Genomic DNA, 27,992 nt, shown 5'->3' with positions numbered 1-27,992 from the left:
TCGTTTGCAAGCAACAATTTCTTTTAATGGAAAATAGAAAATTCAGGTATCCCAGGTCCCAAGGCTGAGAACTCCTTCCTGAGACACTGCTTGCCGTGGACAATGGTCCACAAGGTCTGAAGAGCAGTCCTGACTCTGAGCTTCACTCCTTCCTAACCCCGGGGCAGAAGGGGAAAGGGCAACACAGGTGCACGCCAAAGGACACTGACAATGTCTCCTGCCAGCCTTCCCAACGCGATTAGCGCTTGCTTCCGGAAAGAAAATCTTTGGTATTTCCCCACACTGGCCTCCCCTGTGCAAACCCCCCACAGATAGAGGCCAGTCATTCTTCTGAGTAAGAACAGGACATTCTAGGCTCAGGCTGGGCAGTGACTCACTGTTATTCAGAACGGTGACACAAAGCCTGTTCACCCTCTCTCCCGAGTCATGCAAGGCCTTCGGAGGGCTGAGTCCTAAAGAACAGACGAGAACGCACTGGGGCTAAGAAGCCAGAGAGGCAGACCAAAAAAACAAAGGAACGACATTTGGCACTAAACTTGCCGCCTGGGTGGAATGTGAGTGGTGGCGCGTGGGCTCCCCCACATGGCCAAAGGTGGAAGCTCACCCGCAACTACCTGTGACGCTAGCCAGAAAAGTGAGCAGCAAGCCCAGCCAGAAAAGGACCCCAAGGGCATTCATTATGTGAACTTTCTGCCCAGGGTAGCTCTCTTGCAAGAGAGGTGTTCTGTCAGTCTGGGTCACTGGAGGCCAGAGAAAGCAGAATTTCAACAAGAGTGCCTTTCATACAGAGCCCCTAGCTCAAGCTACACTGTGCACGCATCTCTAGTGAAAGTGAGGGTCTTTCCCATGTTCTGCCTGGGAGAAAAGTACGATCAATCAAAAGCAGAGAAACAGATTTCCTGATGCTCCTCATCAAACGAAAGCCCCTCTCTGGGAAAGTTCTGAAAGACACCGAGACTGTGTGACTGACACAGCGTGACTGTGACCCAGGGGCCATGGTAGCCCTTCTATGCCCTCCCTTGTCCACGTGACCAAACCGGAGGCTGAAACAAAACTACCTGTGCCCTGAGAAGGTTGCTCTACACTGTCGGCTTTCTTTAAAAAAAAAAAAAAAAAATTAAAAATTCGGAGGCCCCGGAGGAGGCTGGATTTAGGAGCTGCCTATCCTGTTCCCAGTGGTACCAGGTTAAGGATGAAGAGAGGTCTGGAGGAGACACAGGCAGAGTCAGCTGCCAGGCTTGGAGCCCAAGAGAGGTAGCGTGAGAAGGCCTAGATGCAGCCTGCCCCCTGGTGTAGGGAACTGGCCATACATGCCCCAGAAAGAAGCTGTGAGCTGTAATCCCCACCCCCAGGAGCAGACAGAGAGCCCTATCTAATAGATCAGAAACACCTGATGGCCCAGTGATGGCGGAACAGTCCTCGTGGGGGAAGGGGAGCCTGGGTCTTTAGATTTTGGAGGGTGGGGGGACCTTTCTGACATGGCAGTGTCTGTAGCTGCCCCTCCTTAGTGTATAGGGGAAGGCTGAGGGCAGTGGCTATCAGGCACAGAGCAGGCAGACGCTGCCTGAAGGAGGACCAGGTGTCAGCTAGATGCACGGAGGGATGAAGGGATTCCAGAAGAGGCAGACTGCCGGAGGGAGCAGTCTCAGGACTGGTTCTACTCTTGCCTGGCTCAGAGCACTGCATTCTCCAGGAGTCTCTCCACCAACTCTGGCCCCTCTTCCTGCAGGAGCCAGTGAAAGGATCGCTGTCTTATTCTGTGTTGTAGATAGTGATGAGGGTCTTTTTCCTGATGGGTTTGAAGGCATCTCCACAGCAGAAGTCCGAGTTCTGCCTTGTTTTTGTGTCTAGGCACCATAATTACACAGAACCAGGGGGCCCGGGAAGCAGGGTAGAATTTTGTCCTCCCTTCTCTGGGGCCTGATTCTGGCACCAGGCTCTGGAGAGCTGGGGCACATTGAGCGGGTGACAGGAAGCTGGAGAGTGACGTAGGCCAGGTGCTCCTGTCATCCCAGAAAGGCCTCGTAATCCATGTACCAAACCAGCTGCCCGGAAAGAGGCAGTACGCCTGAGATGGGCCACTTCTTGGGCTCATGGCCCACACGGCTCACCAGCGTGGTGATCTCACGTTTTGTCCTCCCCATGACCAGGACAGCTACCTTCTTGGCACGGTTGATGAGGGGCAGGCTGAGGCTCATGCGCTGGTGGGGCCTGAACGGGCTCTCCGTCAGCACCACCAGCTGATCGCCATCTAGGCCAGCGGGGGACTGCGGGAAAAGGGAGGCCGTGTGCCCGTCGGTGCCCATGCCCAGCAGTACCAGGTCAAAGCTGCTGTTAGCCACCAGGGCTGAGATCTCCCTGGCGTAGGACTGGGCGCCCTGGTCCTCTTCAGCACAGAGCCGCTGGTGCAGGTGCACCGGCATGGGGTGTATGTTGTAGTAGGGAACCCTGACATGCTGCAGCAGGTGAACCTGCAGGCCCTGGAAGTTGGACTCTGGGTCTGAGAGCGGGACACAGCGCTCATCAACCAGCCACAGGTGTGTGTGGGCCCAGGGGAAGCTGTAGTGCCCCATGGCCAGCTCCTGGAAGAGGGCAATGGGGCTCGACCCGCCTGACAATGCCAGGTGGAACTTGCCAAAGAGCCGTACGGACTGCACTGCGGTGGCTTCGATGTCACTGGCTAGCCTAGAGATCAGCTCCTCTGGCCAAGCAGTGACCAGTGGGCTCTGTCTGTACTGGGCCCCGAGGACCTGGAAGTCACTGGGCTTTGGGACTGACCCTAACTCTGGCATCAGCACCTCTAGCTGCTGCTGGGAGAAGGCCAGCTGGCCACCACTGAACTCAAAATCCAACAAATGGCCATTCTCTGCTCCCCCTGGGTAGAGGCGTGGCACTTCGAGGGCCAGGCTGTCCAGTAAGGGGGTCCAGAAGACCCAGGAGGCCAGCAGATTCTCTGTGGTGATGAAGGACTCCTTTCGGCCATGGAAGATGTGAGACAAGAGGGTGGAGTAGGCATCTTGCTCCCGCACAGGTCTGTAGGCATAGTAATCAGACAGAGGACGGCCGAAAAGGCGGAGCCCAGGCTCGCCCTGCACCTCCTTCCAGCTCTGGGTAGGTAGATGAGGCTTGAACAGGTTCTGGCTGACCAAGATGGTGGGGTGGCCCAGCTCTCCGTGTCCGATGTGGAAGACAATCTGCTGGGGCAGGCACCGACTCTGCTCCGACGCCCAGCGCCTCTCGCTCTGGGTGCAGTACGCCCGGTTCTTAAACAAGATCCGAACGTAGCCCACTCTCTCATCCAAGGCCTTGCCAGACATCAGGATGAAAGGCACACCCTCCCAGCGCAGGTTGTCAATGTAGACGAGGACACCTGGGGTGGGGAGAGAGCAGACAGTGCTACCACAGCCTGGAGCCCGCAAAGCCGCCCACCCTGCTTCCCGGGCCCCTGCCCAGACTGTCTTGCTGTGCCTTCAGCCTTCTGCTATTTCTTCTTCCCAGGCAGGGATGGAAACAGCCAGTGGGGTTCATTCTATGGCCATAACACAGCCCTCTGAGGTCCCTCTGAGAGACCTGGTCTGACTAGCCTTGGAGCCTGCCATGGAAGGCTCTCTGCTGGGACAGAGGAGGTGAGAGGCAGGTTGGATCTTGATGGGGAAGGGCAGTTCCCTTTGCGTGAGGCCCCCAGAATGCCAAACAAAGTCACGCGTGAGGGGAAGCTAGGTGGGCGGGGGAGGGTAAAAAGGAGTTTGTAGAGTGGGAGTAGTGTGTGTGCGTGTGTGTGCATGTGTGTGTGTGCGTGTGTGTGCATGCGTGTGTGTGCACGCGTGTGTGCGTGCCACAGTCACAGATGTCGGGCGCTGACATACTACACACGAACTCAAGCCTGGCCGAGGCTTTGCCTTTTTGCTTCCCCGCTTGTATCCTCACCGAGGACAACACTGTGCCTGCCTCCAAGGTGTGTGAGTGCTGAGTGAGAAGAGGCACACCCACACACAGCCTGGCACATCAAACAGCCTCTATACAGGGGCTGTCCCATGGCCATAGTCTCTTCCTACCAGGAGCCAGCCGCTCTCCCCAAAAGCTTCTGGAACTTTCCAGGTGGCTCTAGCAGATATCTGCTGGCCAATGTGGTGTCTGTCCACACGGACATTCCCTGGCTGTAACTGGATAAAGGTTTGCCATATAATGGAAGCCATATACACAGCCCATGAAGGTGGCATCTATCTGAGCCCTCAGGAGACCTTTCTGGAACTGAATGGAGGCTGATGTGGGTGACCTGAAGCTTTAAAATGGAGAAGGCCTGGGGGTGGTAATCACCACGCACTGAGTACTCTTGTAAAGATTCTTGGTTAGTCCGAGCTACCACGCTTCAAAGGGCACTGGGTGGGACAGCTGCATCCTGCTGTCGGTGGACCCACAGCTGGTGGTGGCCTCACGGTTGATGGCCCCACCGCTGAAGGCTCTAATGCCTACCTGCAAAGGTTGGTGTCAGGCTCTGGTAGCTGTCTGGCTTCTGCAGCTCCTGGCGCACCTGCCCACTGTAGGCCTGGTACTGGCCCAGGATGGCGCTGTTCTTCTGCAGCCCCCGCAGGGCCTGGAAGGCCTGGAGCTTGTGCTGCAGCACGGCAGCCGAGCTGCTGATGTTGTGGGGCAGCTCCATGGCCACCAGCGTGAGGATCTCCGTCAGATGGTTCTGCAGCGTGTCACGGATGACGCCGTACTCCTCGTAGAAGCTGGCTCGGCCTGAGTGACAAGGGGGCTGTCAGCAGGGCCCTCATGGTGGTGAGACACTACAGTCCCCCGTCACTCGTCCGCACATCTCATTCCTTCATCTGAAGAACCTACGACAAGGTGTGCCGCTGCAACCTCAACTTGAGACAGCAAAGGGGACAGCTGGGGAAACGTCCCTCCATCAAGAACCACTCTCAGAAAAGGGATCATCCCACTGGGCTGCTCTAGTCTCAGGGCTAGGCAGAAAACATCCATGTATCTTGGCTGGCCTCCTTGCCGCCCTCCCTCCCTGGGCACTGACCAACAGCGGAGGGGGGTAACCTGGCCAGGACGAGAGGAGGGTAGGATGGCAGAGAACAGACTAGGTGCTCTGACATCCACCTCCGAGTGTGCGTTGCTTAGTTAACTGGTTGGGTATCTGACCACTCAACAGAAACAAAAACTCCACCCATGATCCACTGCTAGAGTCCACTGAGCCAGGGCACATGGGAATGTGAAAAAGGGGAAAGAAGAACAAGGAAATAAAACTGTGAGCTATGACAGAGGGTCGTGGAAGGCTCCTCTGAGACCAGAGCACTGCAGGTGAAGAGACCCTCAAGTGCACAGTTCTGAGGCAGAAGAGACAGGGCCTGCTGGGGCTGGACCACGAGAAACAAGGAGATAGCAGAGATGAGGTTGGAGCAGAGTTGGGGTCCTATGGGATGAGGTAAAGGGACAGTTCTGTGGACTCCAAGGGAAGCCCCTGGACGACCTCAGTGGAGCAGGCCTGAGTCACACTGAGAGCAGGGTCCTGGCCTGCTGTGTGGCAAGGCGGCGGAGGCCGGAAGATGGAAGGGAGGGCCAGGCTTCCGCTAGAGCAGTGGCCCCAGGAGCTAGAGTCATTTCCGTCTGGAACTGACTGCACTGGCCAACAGAAGAGGACAAGGCAAGGAGGGGGCAAAGACAGACCCTCAGACTGGGCCTAAGCAACAGGGGGGCCGGCGGTAACACAGCGATGGGAGAATGCTAACTGATTCCTGTGTACTCTCAGCGCCTAGGGGCTTGGGCCTCCAATACTGCAGGCCTGCCTTCTCCAGCCCACCTGATGCTGGCCGTTCAGGTCTGCACCTGAGGCCCACGGTGGGGACAGAGCTGTCGTGTGCCTGCTACTTCAGCTATTGCCACCTTCACACGAAAGACCGTGGAAGGGATGAATGCACACATCCTGGTCCATGATATCACAAGAAGACAGCATTGCTTTGATTGAGAAGGAACTTATTTGGAGAGGATCAAGGGGCTGAAAAGATGGGTCAGTAGTTAAGGGGATCAGAGTTCAATTCCTGATACCCACAGCAGTCGGCTCACACCTGCCTGTAACGCCAGCTTCAGGGGTTGCACCTGGCAGCACCCTCTTCTGGCCTCTGAGGGTAGCAGCACAATCATGTGCGTACACAGACGTGAGTGCAAACACATGCCCACGCGCGCGCGCACACACACACACACACACACACACACAAAAGTCAAGTCATAATAAATAAATAAACAGGCTATGAACTGGCTCACACGGGCAGGATTTCAATAAGCATCATCACTGAAGTAGGGGTTAATTACAGATCAGAAGGGGCCGGGAGAGTCAGAGTAGAAGGGACACGTGAAGCTGCAAAGGAGGGCAGGATGAGAGCTGAAAGGAAGGCTGGGTGGAGCCTGGCAGCAGAATCTTACCCAGCACACATGTGGCCCTGGGCTCCAACCTCAGCACCACAAAGAAGAAACAAACAAAAGTTGCTGTACCACGTGTGGCTCCGCACTAAAATCTAACAGTGCATTGTTTAAGGACACAGACATCTATGGCAGGAGTAAGGAGAACTGAGAGCTGGCTGAGGTGGGGAAGATGACTCAGCGACATGCGTGTCATGTACACATGAGTATCTCTGTTCAGATTCCCGCCACCCATGTAAGAAGCTGGGCATGGCAGTTCACACCTGCATCTCCAGCCCTGAGGAGGTGGAGGCAGGGGAGCCCTAGCAGCAGCTGGCTGGTCACAAAGAGACCCTAACTCAAATTAAGTACTGTGGGGAATGACTGAGGAAGACACTTGGCTCCCCGCAAGTACACATATGTACACACACGTGTACTTACAAAAATGTACAAACATACAAACAGATGTAAGCACCCTCAAAATTGGGACCAACAGAGAACAGGAATAGGACAGAGTCCAAGGAGACGGGCCCAAGGGCTGTTACCGTGCTTTTAACTGGGGGGAGGCTGTAAGAGTGACCAGTGGAGCCAGGGGCCTGCAGACAGCCTGGCAACCCGAGCTCATTCCGCAGGTCCCAGAAGATGGAAAGTTATCATCTGACCTTCACATGTGTGCCACGGCATGCACACCCCCATACTCGCACATAAATAGGTAAACAAGTGCACTAAAGGGTTTCTGAAGTACAGAACTAGTAGGAAGGGGTTTGGATGTGGAGCAGTGGTGGGATGTTTATTTATCACGCTCGAGGCTCCAGGCTCATTCCCAGGAGGGCAAAATAAAAAATTTAAATTAAAACCCGTTTGCATTGCTCATTACAGAGTTATATTTACCTTGCATGTATTTTCTGAGCACTATTTTACCTGGAATCTAGTTAATATTTAATGCAAACAGATAGAGGGGAGGCAATCCCAGGTTAGACTTGTGGAGCCGAGCATGCTTGTCCTGAGCAGGCTCCCTGAGTCAGCAGAACCTGCCCTGGAGGAGAGACACCGTGACCATTGGGAACTGAAAAGGGCAGCTGGGGGGCTAGAGAGGTGGTCAGAGGCTAAGAGCACTTGCCACTCTTCCAGAAGATCTGAGTTCAATTCCCACACCCTCAACTACCTAAACTCCAGCACCAGGGGATCTGATGCCCTTTTCTGGGCTCCACAGACATTGTACTCCCCCCCCCGCCCCCTCACACACACACACACACACACACACACACACACACACAGTTAAAAGTAAAAATAGAGACTGGCAGTGGTGGCCCAACCTTTAATCCCAGCACTCGGGAGGCAAACTTCTGTGAGTTTGAGGCCAGCCTGGTGTACATAGTGAGCTCCAGGACAGCCAGGGTTACATATTGAGACCCTCTCTTGAAAAGAAAAAAAAATCCAAAAAATAAAAGTAGAAGCCTTTAGAGATGTGTGTCTTTTAAAAATGGTAGTTTCAGGGAGCTGGAGATGGCAGAATTCGTAGCTCTTACAGAGGACCAGGGTTCAGTTCCCAGCACCCACATGGCGGCTCACAACCATGTTCCAGTTCCAGGGGTCTGACCCGTCTTCTGACTCCCACAGGCACCAGGCACTCATGCAATGCACAGACGTATATTTAAGCAAGATGCTTATATGCATATAATAGAAACAAATAATTTTTTAAAAGGTAGTTGGCATTTTATAAGAAAAGCACAAGGACACCACGAACTGTCCATTTAAAATCGCTGATTCTGGAGAGTGCTGGCGTGGCTTCTGGTGGCCATCCCTGAAGGGTCACCGGAGGTACAAGGTGAGGCAACAACAGACTTCGCCAAGCCCGAGATTCGAACCCTGCTAATTATAGCCTCAGGAAGGAGCTGGCTGCTGGCTCAGCCTGGCACCCTCGATGGCAAGCCCAGCTTCAGAGATGCTCAAACATGAAAACCCTACCTGATAAAATCAATGAATTAGAGCAGATTGAAGCAGAGAGAGGGTGGTTACGGCTTTAAGAACGATGCATTTTTGATGGAGAGAGAGCACCGGCGTCCTTAAAAGCCCGCTTTCTGCTGACTATTCATTAATTTCCTAAACCCCTGAGTGGCCCCTTTCCTATTTTTATCCACCCACTGCTGGATTCTGGGAGATTGTTTGCCTGGGGTTCACTACCTGCCGAATGGAAGAGAGCTGTCTTTATTTCTTCATTGCAGACTCAGGGGTGTGCCTGTGTTAGCACAACCCATAGACTTGTGGTCTTGTGTCTCTGCTCCCAGCGTGGTCAGCTATGAAGGAGCAGGGCTATGGCCTGAGCCACAAGTGAACAAGAAAGAGACCGTGTTTGGGGCTCAGCAGCTGAGCAGCAGATGGAAAGCCAGACACTGGCACTCCCATGGTGCTCAGTGTGCTGACTTGTCCAGGAACTGCCGGTTGTTGGGGACTGATGTTTCTTTCCCCTAAAGGGGGTGTGTACTGGCTTCATGCACCCTTTCCTAGGTTAAAGGTCGCCAGCTAACATCCACATTGTTGAGAAGAGAAAGGGCAAGCAGTATGGCCAACTCAAAGAAAGACCCCGTGAACTCAGCTCCTAACTGTGAGTCCAGAGTGGATCATGACTTTGCCCTCTGTCATCCTGCTCAGTCTAAGGGAAGGAAGATGGCTCCAAACTGCTCACCATCCCGGGGACTCCACTGTGGAGACATACCAGAGGAGAAATAGTTAAGATCATAAGTGTTCTAGAAGTCGAGGCGAGCTGCGCGATATTGCAAAGTACTAAAACATACTGAGTCACAAAGTTTAAGTTGTGAATTTTACAGAGTGTGAATCTGATTTCAGAAAAAAAATTCAGAAAGTACTGTTTAAAATAGCAAAAACTGGAAACAGCCAAAATGCCTAGTTATAGAATTTAAACTACATATTCTGTGATATAAATAGAACTGAACAAAATATACAGCTGTTAAAAATATATTACTCAGATTATCAATATATGGAAAGGTAGATGGGGCTCACTAAGAAAGGGCAAAGGGCATTCTAGACCAATCGCAGGTTGTCACACATCAAGCCAACCTTGGTGGGAACAGGCATTTTAAGATCGCTCCTCTCCTGGTAAACCTGGAGAGCATCTCTATTTGTTAATTACGCCCATGGATATCATCTAATTTAATACAGAAAAACACCCAGAGAACACTACCAGGCTTCTCCGCACTATAAAAGGTGAGCTGGGGGTCACGCCTCCAGAAATGATCTAATACCCTCTCCCACTGCTTTGGTGCTTTGGGAGAGCTGGGTTTCCCAGCTAAAATAGATACTTTAACGAAACAAAGGAAAAACTACTCAAAGCCAGCAGCAGTCCCTATCGACGTCTTCTGGGACCGCTAAAAATAAAGACGTGAGAGCAGAGCAGCAGAGAGACTGTCTGACTGCAGGCTGCTTCTCCCCAGCTCCCCGTCGCCCTCCCTCTGCACGGGAGGATGCAGCCACCCAGCTCAGCCTGCAGACAGCACAGCAGATGGTCACGCGGGTGAAGGAAAGCAGGACAACTGGTGTTACCTGGGAGGACCCTGGCTGTTTTGGTCCCTTGGTGAGAGGCACAGGGCAGTCTCTCTAACTCACGATCCTTTCCCTAGAGCCTGGATAGAGACCCTGCCCAGGAGAGACAGCCTCAGGGAGTGCCCCGTGCAGAGGGACGCTGGGTTGGTATGGAGTGCCCAAAAATACAAGGTAGTGAGGGAGGCTGATTCCTGAGGCCTGGGCACTGAGAGGATGAGGAACACAATGGCTAGAGGCTTGGGTTCTGATGATCCAGAGGCTGCTTCAAACCCAGAGCACACACTACTGAACCTCCGCTGTTAAAGACAAGATTCCTCTGCCAGCCATGTGGAGTCTCTGTCACATTGCAGCAGGTGACCTCACCAAGGTCACACCCAATGCCCCTGCTGCCACAGCAGGAGACCCCCCTGAAGGCCCCAGGGCATCTGTGACTGGGGGAAGGGGTCAGGGACTCCTGCGGGTGGAACCCAGGTCAGACACTGCAGGGTTACTGCTGGCTCCTTCTTTTCTCCTCCAGGGTGCCCCCAGCCTGTGCTGCAGCCTCTGCAGCAAGCTCCACTGAGCCAAAGGCTGCGGCAGAAGCTGTGGAGGGGAGGGAGCTGGGGAGCTGCTGCCGTCCAGGTGGGTGGGGTGGGAGAGAAAGAGCCAAATGACCTTGCAGTTCAAAAGTTCCTTCCTGGCTACTGCCAAGCAGGGGAGGGGCGAGGGGAGGATAGGCAAGGGTAGTGGCTCCTCCCCTCCCAGAAGGCAGGGTACTGTGTAAACTCACCAGCATCTACCCCTGGGTAGGAATAATGCAGGAGTGGGGGGGGGCAGTGGACAGGGAAGGGCTTGTGACCTTGGTCTTTTTGCTTAAAATTCAAACTGTAGGACTCAGCCCTGGAAACACTGAGCCCACACTGAGGCCAACAGGAACCGTCACTCATTGAAGCCCACCATGGCCACCAGATGTTGGCACCTGGGTGGATCTGCAGTTCCTGTCCAGAAGGTGGGGGAGGGAACTGTACTCGAGTCACAGAGCTTCTGTAGGCACCTCCTGAGGGTGCCAATAAGACTGTGCTCATCCTCTACCTGTCCTTGGTCTAGGAGCTTGGAGACCTCTCCTCTAGCCAAGTCATACATTGGAGTATGAGGGGGTGGGCCCTGGGAATTCCTACAGCTGCAGAAGGTGGGCATACATCTGTGTGGGGTGGTGGCACTGTGCAGTGTGTCAAGTGTGAGAGCTGGGGCCACAGTGCTGGCCTACAGGCAGACTCCTTCACTCCAGCCAAGGACTGGACAGACAACCATCCACTTCCTTTAGAGAAGGAAGTAATTGGCCAGGGATTGTCCCATCTCATACGGCTACTGGGGACATAGCAACAGTTAGCTGTTTAAATTATTATTATATGATTGTTATTATATGATGATGTAAGAACCCATGTTGTAAAATGCAGTGATCAAAATTTTTAATAACAGGGGCTGGAGAGATTTTAACCCCGGGCTCAGCGGTTAAAAACACTTATTGCTCTTGCCGAAGATCTGCATTCAGTTCCCAGCACCCCGTGGTGATGCACAACTGTCCGGGTCTCCAGTCCCAGGGGACCCAGCGTCCTCTTCTGACCTCCCTGGGCAAAATGCTAATACACATAACATAATGACTTAAATATAAAAATACTTTTAATTATAACAGGACCAGAAGGTTGGCTTGGTGAGCAATGGCCACCAAGCCTGATGATCTGAGTTCAACATCTAGGAGACACACAGAGGAAGAACTGACTCCAAAGACTGCCCTCTAACCTCCACAAGATCACAAGACCCTTATGTGTATGCAGCGCGCGCGCACGCACACACACACTTCTAAAAATTTTGTACTAACATTGGAGAATGTCAAAGCTCAAAGCTACCTTATCTGTCATCACCTGCAAAACCTACTCTTGCCAGAGATGTAAAAGTGACACACTGAGGTCACCTTGCTAGAGGCAGAGACAAGTGTAACACTGTCTCCTGACCCCGGACTGACACCATTCACACAGCACTTTGTAAGATGGGTGCCCTCCTGGCACCCACAAGCATGTGAGAGACACAGCGAGGCCAGCACCGGAGAAGAGAGGCCCTGCAGAGAGCAATGGAAGTCTGTGGCTTCCGGAAGGAGTGGCCAATAAAGGCCCCTATGCAGGAAGAGCAAAGGCGCTAGAGGTCACCTGAGAGGGAGGAGGGCATAGGAGTGGCTGCCACCTCCCAGGCGGTGGCATCACTCACGCAAGCACAAAACCTCACAGCTGCAATGACCCACATTACAGTAGCGCAAAGCCCACATTAGCTGACTGCGGCAGCGCATCCCCAGAGTCCAGCACCAGGAAAGCAGAGGCTAACGGACTGGAAGTTCAAGGTCATCCCTGGCTATGTAGCAATTTTGAGGCCAGCCTGGGCTACAAGACTCTGTCTCAGAAAAATACACAGACAGACAGACAGACAGACAGACAGACAGACTTACATAGACACACACACGCCTGGAGTAACCTCCAGCACGGACCTCTTGTCAGCAGTTTCAAGGGTCTGAACCAGGTGCATGTCACTGCACCAAATGCCTCCTATGGCATCACTGACAATTTGGGCTTTGCCACCAGGTCCCTGCAGGTCAGCTCCTGCAGCACACAGCAAGAGGCCTGGAGGGAGGTTACATACCAACAGAAATCCTCCCTCCAAGCAGAGCTGGCCACGGTGCACAGGCGTGGCTGGCACTCCAGACTGCAGAGCCTGGCATGCCACCGAATACCAGGCAGGCAAGGCTGAGGAGCCGTGGGCACCAGAGCTCTCACGCACCTTCCGCATCCACCATCTCCTTCAGGACAATCTCCACCCGCTCCACATGGTGCCTGTCCCAGAGGCCGTCCAGGGCCTTGCGGTTCTGATCTCGGAAGGGCAGGATCTGAGCCACGGCCTGTCAGGGAGGAAGACTGGTCATCCCAGGTTCTTGGGTGAAAGAAGCCTGGCTCTCGAGCCCAGGGAGAAAGTCGTCTGTGGGCACCAGCTCCTAGACCTCAGGACGCACAGCTCCATGGAAATGCTCAAAACTAAATGACCTAAACGATTCCCAGCCAAGAAAGAGCATGCTTAAACTGACTGTCTTCCTGTGCTGTAGCCCAGTGGTGGGTGCTGGCCTCACATGCATGAGACCCTAGGTTCAATCTGCAGTACAAAGAGGGTGGAAAAGGAAAAAATGAACCCTCTCTTTTAAGACTATCAATTTTTAATAAAATCATTTAATGACAAAATTGTAACATGAAAAACTTTAAACTGTATACATTTGATACTATTCCTTTCCATTTCCAGGCCAATGAAACCCTATCCAGCCTGGCCCTGGTCTGGGGACTGCAATCCGAGATTATCTCCACGACAGAAGCAAAGGGTTGGATGGAAAATGAAGCACCTGCCTGGGTAGTTAGCTCTCTACCCAGTATGTGGCCCAGCTCAGCAGTCTGGGTACCAAAGAGTACAGGTGCACTGCGGTCTACACTGGCGATGCTGGCGACTGATAGTGGACTGATGCTGCCCTCTATCTCCAGGGGATCCTCCAAGCTCCTGTCTACGCTTCGCTGAAGTGCTTGAACTCAGGGTCCACTTCCCTGTCTCAGGTCTAAGTTGTTATCAGCTTTGTGCCTCAAGACAGAATTCAAGACGACAAAGATTTTTATTTTAAAAAGGCAGATGGGTGAGTGTAGTGATATTTCATTTGTATTTTAATAAGTGAAGTTTGCCTGAAGTTCAGAGAGTAAAACAGCCACACTAGTCAGCCTTACTGTAGACCAGGCAGTGGTGACACACACTTTAAATCCCAGTAGCCACACTAGTTTGCCAAAGAAACCGGGTGGTAATGGTACACACCTTTAATCCTAGCACTAAAGAGGATTATAAAACGGGAGGAGACAGCTCTCAGACACAGTCTCATTCTGAGATTCCTGGAGACAGAATCACCATTTTGGACTGAGGTAGAGGTAAGAGCCAATGGCTGGCTGTTTTGCTTTTCTGACCTTCAAATTGAACTCCAATTTCTGTCTCTGGGTTTTTATTAATCATGCTACAGGTGAGGGACTTAAGCTAACTCTAATTCTCACAGCATTCCCAAATGAAAGCCAGTTCCAGACATCAGAGTCCCTGGACCACTTCTGCAGAGAAGGCAGGTCAATACGGAGGAATGAGAATGCACTCTCTCTCTGGGAAGCCAAGACAAGGAGACAGAAAGTGGTCTTGCCTGCTATTCACTGGCTCCTCTGCTTCCACATCTCCCGTCTCCCTTCGGGAAGACCATGGGTGCCGAGGGATCCCAACACCCTAACCCAATTCTACATTCGATAGTAAGTCCTTGATGTCAGCCCCATGGTACCCCACATAGCACAGCCATGCCAGGCTCCAAGCTGCAGCTCACCTGCTTGCCCAGGTAATGGTCTACTCGATACATCTCCTCTTCCTGGAAAAAGCTCCCAAGCTCTGAAGCCAGCTGCTGGGCTGAGAGGTGGTCATGGCCAAAGGGTTTTTCAAGAACAACCCGTAGCCAGGCGCCTGGGTGCGGTCGGCAGCTGCTGTTGATGTTGCGGGCAATGTCTGCATAGGCAAAGGGAGGCACAGAGAAGTAGAAGATCCTGCCAGCTTCCCAGAGCCCGTCTTGCTGGACCTGGGTCTCAATGTCCTTGTTCAGGGTCTGATAGTCCTCAGCTGTCTTCAGCTGGCGGTACTGGCTCAGCTGCAGAAACTGACCCTTGAGTTCATCACAGTGACTGGGTGCCAAGTCCTTGGGGCAGGAGAGGGATTCTAAGGCCTTGTCCATGAGCTTCTGGCCCTGCTCGGGGGCTGTCAGGGCGGCCCCATGGAAGCTGAAACTATGGCCCTTCCCAGCCTCGTCCAGGTACAGCTGGAACAGGCCCTGCCACAGGTACTTCTTAGCAAGGTCCCCAGTTGCTCCCAGCAGGATTATGGAAACATGCCCCTTGAATTCCTGGGCTTGCAGGCAGCCCAGAAGGGCCAAGCACATTGCTGCTACGAGCATCTTCCAAATTTTTGGGTACCTGGGAAGAACAGACAAGGAACGAGGAAGCATCAGACATGGCTCAGGAGGTTAGAATGTGGAAATAACACAGCTAGGGCATCAAACATTTCCTGCCTGGCAAGAAACAACCACATGTTACTCGGGGAAACATTATAGTCACTCAGCATTCCCCTCCCTCCCGAGCAGCCTGGCTTCTGTGCCAGGAAGTCGGTGTTTAGGCGCTTGCTCTGCAAGCAGGAAATGTGCCCGGGAAAGTCCTAGGCCATGTGATGGAACCAGGACATTCTGCTGCTAGGAGCACCCCAGAGAGGCCCCCAGTGCTGAGAGAGGAGTGGACCCCTTCACAGCCACAACCAGCCTCTGCCATGAGCACAGGCTAGCTGGACAGCAGGGGAACCCTAACCCAGGAAGAGCAGCAGGCGAGAAGGCACGACCACCTTCTCGCACCCACCACTCAGCTCTTTCCCATGTCTACTGGACTCCATGCACAAAATCCCAACTACTCGAGGGTGGGGGTGGGGCAGCAAGACGGTTCAGTGTGAAATACACCCGCCCCACCCCCGACCCGGCAATCCAAGTCCATTCCCTGGGACCCGCATGGTGGAAGGAGAGAATCAGCTCCTGTAAGCTGTCCTCTGACCTCCTCCATGTATATGTGTGTGTGTGTGTGTGTGTGCGCACGGAAATCACAGGCTCTGGGGGTGGGGTGGGGTGTGTGTGGCTCAGTTATAAACTGTTCAGTATAACAAGGACACTGAGTCCCATCCTCAACACAGGAAGGAAAAAGAAAAGGTATGTGGGTGAGGCAGAGGCAGAAGCAGGCAGATCTCTGTGAGTTCGAGGCCAGCCTGGTCTATAGAGCAAGTTCCAGGACAGTCAGGACTACACTGAGAAACCCTGTCTGAAAAACAAACAAAACCAACCCGATAATAAAATCGAAAACCACAACAAACAAGTAAACCAAAGAATGGGCAGCAGTGCCTGAGTGTGCCCCCAGCTCCGCTCCCTAAGAATCCGACGGCTTAACCAGCGACACCAGTTTCCGCTGCCTCCATCACAGGTTTGTAGCAAGAATAAAATAAGCCCCACATTTCCGCGATGCTTAGGGGAGCACCTGCTGCCTTTCAGCCACTGTTTACAGGAGAGCTGATGCATAAACGTAATTTGCAGTGGCATTCATTTGATTTTAACAAACAAAGCTTGCCAAAGTTACGTGTTACTTAGTAGGTTTTTTTAATTTTCAGGGGTGTTATATGTGCTACTTGGTTTTTTATTTATTCTTTGTGTCTTTCACGTCATGCCTTCCAATCCCACCCATCTCCCTCTTACCCCTCCATAATAAAACAAAATAAAATTAAAAAGAAGGGGAAAAAGGGAGATCAGAGTCAAACAGCCACACTGGTCAGCCTCACAGACCAGGCAGTGGTGACACACGCCTTTAATCCCAGTAGCCACACTAGTTTGCCATAGAAACCGGGCGGTAATGTTGCATGTCTTTAATCACAGCCCTAGAGAGGAATATAAAATGGGAGGAGTGGCTCTCTCACACAGTCACAGTCTCGTTCTGAAATTCCTGGAGGCAGGGTTGCCATTTTGGACTGAGGTAGAGATAAGAGTCAATGACCGGCTGTTTTGCTTTTCTGACCTTCAGGCTGAACTCTAATATCTGTCTCTGGGTTTTGATTAGAAGTGCTAATATATGTGTCAATCACAAACCCAAACGCTCTCAGTCCGGTCTTACTGGACCCAGACCAGGCCCTGAGGACCCATACAGGACAGTTTAACTACAGCCCCTTTGCATGTGGAAAGGCTGAGATGCTGTGGGATGAAGCTTCCATGGTGACAGAGTGGCAAGCTGGGTCCTTGCAATTGCTTAGCTGGCCTTCCACAGGCAAACATGCCTTCCTGGCCAGCTTTTCCAGCCTGACTTGTGTCAGCTGGCATATCTAAGAGGCAAGAGGCCTGGATCAAGTCACAAGAGCACCTGGGTATTTACTGGGCTGGTTTTCTGTCTGTTCTGGCCCAGCGCTGTGTTTATATCACCATAGTCCTCAGGCTTTGGGAAAGGGCGGAAGGAATCAAAGAGGACCCACAGCTATGGGAAGTAAAGGTGGAAACAGGGCATAGTACAGAGGTGTAAAGGTGAAGGCAATGACAGAAACTGGCTGAACACCATTCATAAACCAGACAGCATGAACAGAATAAACACGGCCACACAGATGGGAGACTGGAGTTTACAGAGACCATCGAACATATAAAAGCTCCCACAGAGTTGACCAGCCTACCAGCACCGTGCAGTTGATATTAAATTTACCTCTGTTTATTTGATTGTTGTTGCTATTATATGAAACAGGGTCTTACTTTGTAGCCCAGGCTGGCCTCACACTCATGGCAATCCCCCTGCCTCAGTCTCTGAAAGTGCTGGGATTACAGCCATACACCTGCTTTTATCTGGTCCTAGTCTTCCTTCCTCATCTCTCTGGGGACCCACCACCATGATGGCTCTAGTGACACCCAAGTAAGACAAAGGTTCAATAACAGTGTCTGTGCCAGCATCCACAAGACACACTTTCCTCTGCTCAAAGGGCCCGAGCAGCTCCAGCCTTCCTCTCCTGCTCACCCTGGATCTCTGCTAGTTCTCAAACACCAGACGGACTACAGGACATTCCATTTTTCTCTGCTTCCCAATTCCTGTCCTTGGCACCTGGGCCTTTCTTTCTCCACTGGCAACAGCTCTGCCCCGGGGGAAGGAAAAGCTGCAAGGTCAGTGCAGGAGAAATCTGAAGCCCAGAGAACAGCCTGGAGAAGGAGGAGGCGCCAGCTGGCAAGCTGCTCGCCAAACTCCTGATCCGGTCCTGGGAGCCAGGGCTCGGGATGTGCTGGTACAGAGAGAAGCTGGGGAGTCTTGCAGGGGCTGGCAGGTGGGGGAGCCCAAGGCCGCCTCTCTGAGGACAATGGGAATGGATGGCACCTGACCCACACTGCCTTCTGACCCTCAACGACTCCGGTTTCCTCTGCCAGGTGTGTTCTGGACCTAATGCCCAGGTAAACCAGTCTTCTCTCTGGCATTCCAGAACTCCTGAAGCAAGCAACACTGGGAATTACAACAGCATGTTTGCTGAGTGGTTACTAAGCACCGACACAACTACTCTTCCTGAAAGCAGCTTTATGTGTTGCTTAGTTTTTTTAACTTTCAGGGGTGTTAGACGTGTTCCTTGGTTTTTTAACTTTCTTTTTATCTATTCTTTGTGTCTTTCACATCATGTCTCCCAATCCCAACCCTCCAGAATAAAACAAAATAAAATGTAAGAGAAAAAAGGAAAAGAAGGTGAGAAGGGGAAAATCTCGACCTGGAAGCTGCGGTGTGACACGGCAGTCAAGCAGTAAACCCTTGAGCCACACATTTTTACACGCAGGCGTTCATCGCAAAGAATCATTGGTCTGATTCAAGGCCCCTGGTTTGTGCTATACCATCAATGCTGGGCCCTCTCTGGAACTCTTCCCGGATATCCTGTTGCTACCACAGACCCCACTCCCACTCCTCACTCCTGTCCATCAGATCACAGATAGGCTGGATGTTGGGGTGGGCCAACACAGAACCCTGGCTCTGGGCCTGGGTAGTTGCAAGGTTGGTCAACCCACCAGCTCTCCCCTGTCTTCACCACCAGGGTGAGCTCTCCTGCATTGCCCTGGCCAGTTCACCCCTCGCTGAGGGGATAAGTAAGGGGCGGGGCCATTTCTCTGGCTTTCGCGTCTTTAGAGTCAGTTCTTCCACACCTACACCTTCAGGGACAGCTCTACTGTTGCCCAGGTGAGATGCGGGGGCCACTCTCCCGAGTGCTGCAGCTGGTGAAGGGCAGGGACAGCTCCCCCACTCTTAGGACCTCAGGGCAGGCTCTTCCAACTGCCTCAGGCTTTGATGGGGGTGCTGCTGCCACAAGACAGATGAGTACTGGGGACAGCTCCCCCATGCTCACAACTAGGGGCTGGCTCACCCACACGTCCACCAACATGGTCAGCTCTACTGTGCTACCCAGGCGAGGTGCAGAGCCTGCTCTCTCAAATGTTACAGCTGTTGGAGGCAGGGACATGAATCCTGCTCTTCTGACCTCAGGTGTTGATGGGGAGGGGGCGTGTTACTTGTTTTTACTATGACCCTGTTTTTTAACCTTAACAGCATAGCTCAGGCTGTAGTGTGTGCTTGAGTTCCCTGGGGAACTGTTTAAGACGCAGATTCTGATGGAGAGGCCAAAGCTGCCAGGTTCCAGAACACTGAGCACAGGAGGCATCTGCATCCAAACAGACAAGCCTGAGAGTCCACTGGGTGGCGAAGAGGACTAGTTGCTTCCAGAGTTAGATCCCCAGCACCCACAATGCAGGTCACAACTCTAACTCCAGTCCCAGGGCATCCAATGCCCTTTCTAGCCTCTGAGGACGCCAGGCAGGCACACGGTGCATGTGAAACACCCATACACACAAAAGGAAAAATAAAATACACACACGCCTGGCCTCCTAGTCTCATCACCACGTCAGAACGATCCTGCTCGAGCTCGACCTGAGACGCTTTAGTTGACATAAATGGCTTTGACTAGGTCCTGTGTTGACTGTGGAAGCCAACATGAACTGGGTGAGCCAGCTGCACGGCTTCAGCTACTGGTTCTGACACGATTCTCATACTACAGTTGAGGAGACTAGGAGGAATGAATTACGAACCATAAAGCTCACGCTACCACGCTAACCCTCTTTCTTAGTCAATCACGGCATGGAGGTTCCAAGCACTGGCCTTCACCCTCCTAGCCGCAGGACCCTTGGAAACAACTTAATCCATTTTGGTCCTGACTTCTTCACCTATAAAACATGGCGGAAACCAGGCATGTTGGATCGTATCTACGGTCCTAGTCCTTGAGATGTTGAGGCAGGAGAGTCAAAAGTTCAAGGCCAGCTTGGGCTACAGATGGGAGTTTGAGGTCAGTCTGGACAACTTAGAGAGACCCTGTCTCAAAAGTAAGAGTGGGAAAGGGCTGAAGAACCCAGTCGGTGACAGAGCATCTGTCTATCGGGAGTGAGACCTGGGTCCATCTGTCTATAGGGAGTGAGGCCTGGGTCCATCTGTCTATCGGGAGTGAGGCCTGGGTCCAGTCTCTAGCACACTAAAAAAAAAAAAAAAAAAAAAAAAACCATGACAGATTCTGCTGACCTGAAAGAGGGAAGGGTTAGAAAGACTGACAGAGATAAGGATGTGACCCAAAGCAAAGCAAAACAAAACAAAAACATGCACAGCCATGCACCTGGGCACATGCCTGTCATCCCAACAGTCAGAAGACTAAGGCCTTCTGAATTACTAAATTACTAAAAGTTCAAGGCAGCCTAGGCTACATAGTAAGACTCTCTCCAAACCAAAACTGAACAATATAACAGACACACGCGTGCACACACACACACACACACATCTCTCGCTCCTTCCTCCACCCTCTTTCTCTCACTCACCCACCCCCCAGGTGGATGAGATGGCTCAGTGGGTAAAGGCACTTGCTGCCGAGAAGCGTGACGACCCAATTGCAGCCCCTGGAACCAGCATGGCAGAAAGAGAAATTTCACTCCACGGATTTGTTTTCTGACCTCCCCCACACACACATCCAAGCCATGATAAGTATAGCATGTGCATATGTGTAACACACACTAAAGAGTAATAAAAAGTCTTTTTAAAATGATACTAGCCAGGCCGTGGTGGTGCACACTTTTAATCTTTGCACTCAGAAGCAGAGGCAGGCGGATCTTTGTTGAGTTCAAGGCCAGCCTGTTCTACAAAGCAAAAGCAAGTTCGGCTGTTACACAAAGAAACCATGTCTTGAAAAACCAGAGAGAGAGAGAGAGAGAGAGAATACTAGACAAATGTTAACTAATTAGACCATTAGACCACTTATATAGGCCAGGTATGGCGATGTGCCTCTGTAACCCAGCACTTGGAAGGTGAAATCAGGGTGGTCAGAAATGCAAAGCCAGCCTGCAATATAAGTGGTTGGAGACCCTGTCTCAGGAAGAAAAAAAAAAAAAAAGGAAAGAAAGTTAATTGACTATAAAGTGACTCCCTGCCCTAGGGCGGCACAGCACCTGCTGTGAGAAACTGGGCCACTGCCCTCACCTCTAGGCTGCAGAGCCAACCCCCCCCCTGCCAAGCACCCTGCTGAGCAAAGCCTGCTCCAGCCTCACAGCCAGCTCAGCCTCCCAGGACAGGACTGTGAGGCCTGGGCTCAGCTCTCCTCCCTGAGGCTGCACCTTCCCCTCCCTCCTGCCGCTGCCCGAGGAGGCTTGCAGTCTGAGGAGGCTGCAGCCAGAGGAGGTTTGCACACGCACTCCTCCCTCTAGGCTATGGGCTCTGCACCGACTGAGAGGAAAGGCCTATGAGATGAAACTACCAGAGCTGAGCACACAACACTAGAAGTTGGTCACACGGCAGGACAAAGCCCACTTAGGACTTTGCTTCTCCCTTGCTTCCTTTGTTGTCTAATTAAGCAATCAGTCAGGAAACCATCACTCAACAGGCTGAGAAGCTGGAGGAGAGGACAGAGAAGTCAACAGGGACACTGGAAAACGTCGTTCTCAGGCACGTTCTTGCCTTCATCCTAAACAACCACACAACAGTGAAGAAGGCATTTAGTCTGCAAAGGCCTCAGCCTCCTCGCCTGGGAAATGAACTCAGTGGGTCCAGGTACTTTACCGGCCCTTGGTCCCATGCTTTGCCAGGGAGGTCCTGACCTACTACCAAGGAGGCGCTACATAGACAGGGAAGTGCTAGGGGAGACCTCTGTAAGGGGTCACAGGGCCAAGAAATATAAATCCGAGTCTACAACCTGGTCTACAGAGTGAGTTCTAGGAGAAACAAAACAACAGGAGTATAGAGAAGACAATTTCATATATAATTTTTTTTTTATTCAAGAAACAGAACAGGACATGACAACTCACATACAATCTCAGTCCTTGGGAGTCAGGAGGATTGTGAGTTCAGGGTTAGCCTGGGCTACACAGCAACCCCATATCAAAAGAAAGAAAAGTAAGGAAGAAGAGAGAGGGTAGAGGCCGGAGAGATGGCTCAGCAGTTTAGAGCACTTGTTGTTCTTGCAGAGGGTCCGTTCCCAGCACCCACACGATGGCTCACAACCATCCTAAACTCCCAGTTCCAGGGAAGCCTACACGAAGCATGCACATGCAGGCAAAGCACTCTACACACAAAATAAAATAAGTAAAAGGGAGGTGGAGTCAGCAAGCAGGAAGACAGGCGGCCTCCTCTGGGCGACAATACATGGCTCTGACAGGCTCGTGTTAGAATCAGGACTGAGTGTGCACACAGGGATCTGATTCCAACACCCTTGGCTCTCCAAGCCCAACTAAGGGAGGTCATTAGAGCGTCTGCCCATTTAGACAAAGGCCCTGCTCACACCGAAAAGGTGAAAGGCGGACTTGGCCAGCCATGGTGAACAGGGGCAGTGTCCAGCTCCATCTTCCGTTTACCCTCACACGCAAGGGGGACAAGGCCAGCCAGCCCACAGCTGTCCCTGCTCAGGCCAGCAGAGAGAGGGAAAATCAGGGGTCATACCGACCCCCATTCCCTTTGCTAGCTCCCACAGATGCCACTGACAGAGCTGACTCCTGGGGATGGAGCTAGAAGAGGGGATGCGCCTCAAATCACAGCCCTGAAAGCTGGACTTTGTAAAAGAAGCGGGAAGGAAACAAGATTTCAAATGAAAGGACACTTAGAGAATTGCCCTTATTAACCAAAGGTCCCCTCTGTTCTGAGGCCCTGACGCCAGACTCACCAGAGCAGGCAAAGACAGAACCTGTGGCATCCAACCTTGATCTGCATTTGGTCCACTGCGGCCAATCTGAGGACCAGGGCTTCCAGATCGAGCTCTTTCCAAAGAGCCCTTTCCCTGGCCTCCTCTGAGGGTAGCTAGAAGCAGTGATGAAACCAAAAGCCCTTTGGACCGGTCTCCAAGGTTCGATTGCTCAATTTCCGGGTATTTTCACAACTGACTGTCAAGCACAGTTATTACTAAATCTGAGTTACATTATTGAATAACCAGCTGAATTCTATAAAGAGCAAACAAAGGTCACCACACACACAGAACAGCGACTCCTAGCCATGAGACCACTTTTTTTGCTATGTGCCCTTGATTGGCTGAGCAGAGGACATCTGTAACGTGGAGATTGGCAAAGATCTTAAATCTGGTTCCCCAGCCCCATCCTTGCCTCCTACACAGCAGCTGTTCAAAGTTGACCCGCCAGTTGCTCTCTGTGCGGTCAAGCCTGTATGTCCAGTTTGGACCCTCCCACCTCACCTCGCATTCCCACCGTCCTCGTCTATTCTGCTGGCGCCTCTGCCTGGATTACTACAGAACGCCCTTCCTCCCTCCTATGTCTCCCTCGGGCCCTGCACAATTGAGTCTAGCACAGGGGCCAGCGTGACCCTCCCAGCAGTGGTAGGATCATGTCCCCAGGTCTACACATTCTAGCTTCTCACTATCATTTCTTTACCTCTTATACTATTCTGCGCATCCTCCTGCCTCAGAACCTCTGTACTGGCTCTTCTCTCTGTCTGACCTACTTTTCCCGCAGGTGCCCATTTGGTGCATTCCTTCACTAACTTCAGCAAGACCACTTTCTCAGTCAGGATTTCTCAGACAACTCCACAAAATACTAGAACTGCCACCTCCACTTCATGCCTCCTCCCTCCTCCCCACTCTATTCTTTCTGGAGTCGCTCCTTCCTTCCTTCCTTCCTTCCTTCCTTCCTTCCTTCCTTCCTTCCGTCCTCCCTTCCCTCCCTTCCTTCTCTTCCTTCCCAGCTTTCTGTATCCTAGGCTGCCCTCAAACTTGATATGTAGTTGGGGATTACCTTGACTTTCCTTGTTTTATTTGATGCGTGTGGGTGTTGTGTGTGATTGTGTGCTATACGCATGCTGGTGCCTGGAGAGGCCAGAATAAGGCTTCAGGTGCCCTGGAATGAAAGTTACAAACAGTTGTGAGCTGCCATGTGAGTGCTAGGAATTGAACCCAGGTCCTCTGGAAGAGCAGCCAGTATTCTTAACTGCTGAGCCATCTCTCCAGACCCATGGACTTCTGTTCTTCCCTCCTCTATCTCCTGAATGCTAGGATGACAGGCATGAGTCACCATGTTTAGTTCTGTGCCGTGTTGATATGTTATGTATGCTAGGCAAGCATGCCACCAAATGAGCCACATCCCCAGCCCTATGTCTGTATGATGATGACGTCCAGCCTGAGGCAGGGAGAGGTATGCTCCCTTCAGTGCAGTGTCTCTGGCATCCCAAACAGGGCCAAGCACTCAGCAAGCTCCGTGTGACATTTGCCAATGATCCAATAAATACCATTTGCACAGGATCACTGTAACCTCATGAACAAGGTGCCCAGAACTGAATATTGGCATGGAAACAATGCGTTGTAACGGCCACGTCAGGCGCCGTGCCGCTGCAACCCCCCAGCAGCTGCTTCTTGCGTATGACAACACTTCGATAGTGTGAGCTATTTATGGTGCAAATGCCATCTGCCCAATGCTAGGCTTGGCGCCTGACAAGCGACGAACCCTTGCACTCTTGCTACTGTTCTGTGAGGTAGGTGCTGCCATCAACCATTCAGAGCAGTGAACTAAGATACGGGAAGGTAAACTATCTTGCTGATGGCCAGACAACCTCAGAGGTGACAGGCCTGGTAGTGGAGCTAACTACCGATGCCACTATAAAGTGTGTGGCTAAAGGCTGGAGGAGGCTCAGCAATTAAGAGCAGTTGCTGTTCTTGCAGAGGACACAGGTTCAGCTCCCAGCTCCCACATGATGGCTTATAACCGTCTGTGACTCCGGTTCCAGAGAACTCAGTGACCTCTTTTGAACTCTGCAGGCACCGTACACACGTGGTATTCATACATATATGCAGACAAAGACTCATACCTGGAAATAAAAATAATAAGTATTAAAAAAAGAGAAAAAAGAATTCCCAAACAATGAAATGGCAGATAGTAGCATGCTGTGCCATTACTGGTTTTCCTGACAGTGGCTGCTCACATAAACCAGCTGGCCAGGAACTGCTCTAAGCTGCCACGTTACCCTGAACACTAGAGGCCTCTCACTGGTCTCTGCTAAGGCCCTATGTCCACTTGCCTAATAGTGACTCAAATGCCCTCCTTCTGATATAGGAAGACATGGAGTCGATATCCAAGCGAACCTGAAGAGCCCTGTGGGCGAAGACACTGAGTATACATCTGGAATTGTGTACTCCAGGCCTCTCTGCAGCTGGGTGACCTGAGGCAATGTCTAACCTGTGTTCTCAACCACAAAACAGAAAAGCAAGTCCGTCACACGCGCACACGAAGACGATTTATGTAAGGCACTCCGGCGCCACGCTTGGCAAGCTGTAGGCTCTCCCAAAATGCTAGCTTCTGCCACTGAACATGAGCGTCATGAAGGTGGCTCCCACCAAGCCTTGGAAGCGACAAACCACTTTGCCACAGGAAACCTGCAAGGCATGGTTCCATCTGACCACACTGACGAAAGGCTGAAGAGCTACAGGGCTGGCATGGCCCCTTCTCAGCTCTTGAGAAGTCTACCGTCCAGCCAGAAGAACGGAGTATGATAGGCGGGTGTCGCAGTACCTGTCCACAGCCCCGTAACTCAAGAAGCTGAGGGATAAGGGCTGAGAGCTTGAAACCAGCCTGGGATACGGACACAAGACCCTGTTACCAAAACATACAGCAGGGCTGGAGAGATGACTCAGCAGTTACACGAGTACCTGCTGCACTTGCAGAAGACCCGAATTCAGTTCCCAGCATGTACATGGCAGCTCACAACCATCTGCAACTCCAGCCCTCGCCTGGCCTCCGGGGTTCCAGGCACACATGTGGCATACAGATATGCATGGAGATAAAACACCCAACCACACACACAAAATAAATAAGTAAGATAAAAACAAAACAAACTGGGGTGGGGGGAGGACGACCTAGAGAATTTGCTCAGCGGTTAACAGCACTTGCTGTTATGGCAGACGACTGAGATTCAGTTCCTAGCGCTGCAACTCCCTCTTCCGTTCTCCACAGGCATGTGAACACACACGCACGCACACACGCACATACAAATAAAATAAACGAGGCGGGAGAGATGGCTCGGTGGTTAAAAGCACATGCCGCTCTTGCAGAGGACTCAGGTTTGACTCCCTACATCCACAAGGCTGCTCATAACCATCTACAACTCCAGTTCCAGGAGAGCCCATACCCTCTTTGAGCCGAACACGGCACACACATGGTATGCTTACACACATGCAGGCGAAATACTCATATGCACAAATCTTTTAAAAATCTTTTAAAAATAACATATTTGCAAAGGAGTATGAGCTGGGGCTGTAGCCAAAGGTCTGGGGCTTGCCTAGTGCGTAAGATGTTCTAAAAGGAAAACAATGGCCCCAGTGGGAAGTGAGGCTGAGATTGCACAGCCCTAACCCCCTGGCTTACTTCTGGATTACCTTCCCTGCTGTAAAATGGGGATAAACGACCTCATTTTAGTGGCTGGCCAGAAGAAACCGGATCAGGGAACAAAATGTACTGTACTTCATGAGGACATGGTCTAAGGGATTTTCCTTACTTTACAGCCCAGGGTAGCTGCTCCAGGCAGATCTGGAGCACTGGGCCACCGACAGCCAAAGCAATCTTCCTAATTCTCCTTTATGGTTTTGTTTGGTTTGGTTTTGAAAAAAAGAGTGTGGCCAGGTAGCCCAGGCTGGCCTGGGCTGGATATTCTTCTGCCTCGGTCTCGGAAATGCTGGGATAATGGATGGGCCCCACCACTCCGACTTTTCTTTCTCTTTAAAATGGCCCCTGATCTACCCAAACAGCCAATAGTAATCTGTTGCTTTCTGTTAAATCACCTTGTATTTAAAATTTATTGTTGTTGAACTCTTTAAAAAATGAGCCGTGCTCAAGTCAAACACAGTATTTTTTTAAGGTAGGGTCTCACTGTGTGGCTAGCCTAGAATGCTAACTGCAGAAAAGGCTACTAGCTTCCACTTTAGAGATCTTCCCGCTTCTGCCCCCTCCCTCCAAGTGCTGGGATTAAAGATGTACACCACTATGCCCCTCTTAAACAGCCGCTTTTCTGGGATGTGCTCCCAAAATAAGGATTAGCCTCATCAATTCAAAAGATTCGGCCAGTCATGCATCACGGCAGAGACTATAGGAGTCCTGGTTTTCCAGCTGGTTACCTTTCAAGGGCCAGGGTAGAGGGGTGGACTAGCTACTATATCAGCCATATGGAATTTTCAGTTCTTACTTCCGGCTAAGCATTCAAGGCTGGGGAAGCCGGCTTTCAGAGGCCCCGTGTCCCTGGAAAAGAATTTGCTGGGTCGGTATGCAGGAAACACTCATGCAATAGCAGCTGCCAAAATTTAAGCATTGGGAAATCACCGGCTCCCTCTCTGCGGCACTTTCCGGGAAGCCTAGGGACATGGGCGCGCTGGGCCCCCAGGGCTGCCGGGGAAGGGGCCTGGCCGCCTCCTACTGGCCCATCACCTAACTGCACCGCATCCCCAGGCCCTGCAGAGGTGGGGTGGGGTGGGGTGATGATGCCTTTATTCCGCGGAAGGAGGAGCGTGCGGGTGAAGGTTCGGTGACTCGGTCGAGCACCGTGGGACCCGAGCCATCTCCATGGCCGGCTGGCAAGCGTGCCGTTGGATGCAAGAAGTGCGCAGCGCAGAGCAAGCAGGGGGGGTGCAGCTTACTTCATCTCGCTCCTCCGGGAAGTGGCCCGGGCTGGCTAGTACGACAGGCGGCTGGGGTCGGGGAGTGGGGGGGAACCTGCGACCCCCTGCCCGCGCTTCGTCTTCGACAGGTGCGCGCTTCACTCGGGGCCGCGCTTCGGTCCTCCGAGAGCGCCCGGGCGCGAGGCCAAATTCAACCCGGGATGCCGCAGTATTTCAGGCTGCGTAGCGACAGGGCCCAGCGG

The 27,992-nt window shown here is 52.1% G+C and overlaps 1 protein-coding gene across 2 annotated transcripts; it reads right to left on the bottom strand.

Annotated features, from left to right (window-relative positions):
* On the bottom strand, positions 1 to 27,992 carry H6pd (hexose-6-phosphate dehydrogenase/glucose 1-dehydrogenase). Of its 2 annotated transcripts, none has more exons than XM_050153140.1 (5): positions 27,769 to 27,992; positions 14,378 to 15,014; positions 12,775 to 12,892; positions 4,474 to 4,743; positions 1 to 3,370 (listed from the first exon to the last, which is right to left on the bottom strand). In XM_050153140.1, the coding sequence occupies exons 1-5, from the start codon at positions 27,771 to 27,773 to the stop codon at positions 2,007 to 2,009; spliced, it is 2,394 nt and encodes a 797-aa protein (XP_050009097.1). In that variant the 5' UTR covers positions 27,774 to 27,992; the 3' UTR covers positions 1 to 2,006. The 2 variants fall into 2 exon arrangements, with proteins under 2 accessions (XP_050009097.1, XP_050009096.1); XM_050153139.1 differs by lacking the exon at positions 27,769 to 27,992 and adding an exon at positions 22,810 to 22,962.

This window comes from Alexandromys fortis, unplaced genomic scaffold (genome assembly GCF_014885135.2).
Source record: "Alexandromys fortis isolate MF-2015 unplaced genomic scaffold, M_Fortis_MF-2015_v1.1 scaffold_88, whole genome shotgun sequence".
Lineage (NCBI taxonomy): Eukaryota > Metazoa > Chordata > Mammalia > Rodentia > Cricetidae > Alexandromys > Alexandromys fortis.
The sequence above is the reverse complement of the archived record's forward strand: the minus strand, read 5'-3'. Positions and strand labels throughout refer to the sequence as shown.

Coding starts and splice junctions, on each gene's coding strand:
- H6pd (XM_050153139.1), bottom strand. CDS start 22,856: ATGCAGATCAAGGTTGGATGCCACAGGTTCTGTCTTTGCCTGCTCTG. Junction 15,015..22,809: donor TTCTGTCTTTGCCTGCTCTG/GTGAGTCTGGCG, acceptor TGTTCTTCCCAG/GTACCCAAAAATTTGGAAGA. Junction 12,893..14,377: donor ACCATTACCTGGGCAAGCAG/GTGAGCTGCAGC, acceptor CCTCCCTGACAG/GCCGTGGCTCAGATCCTGCC.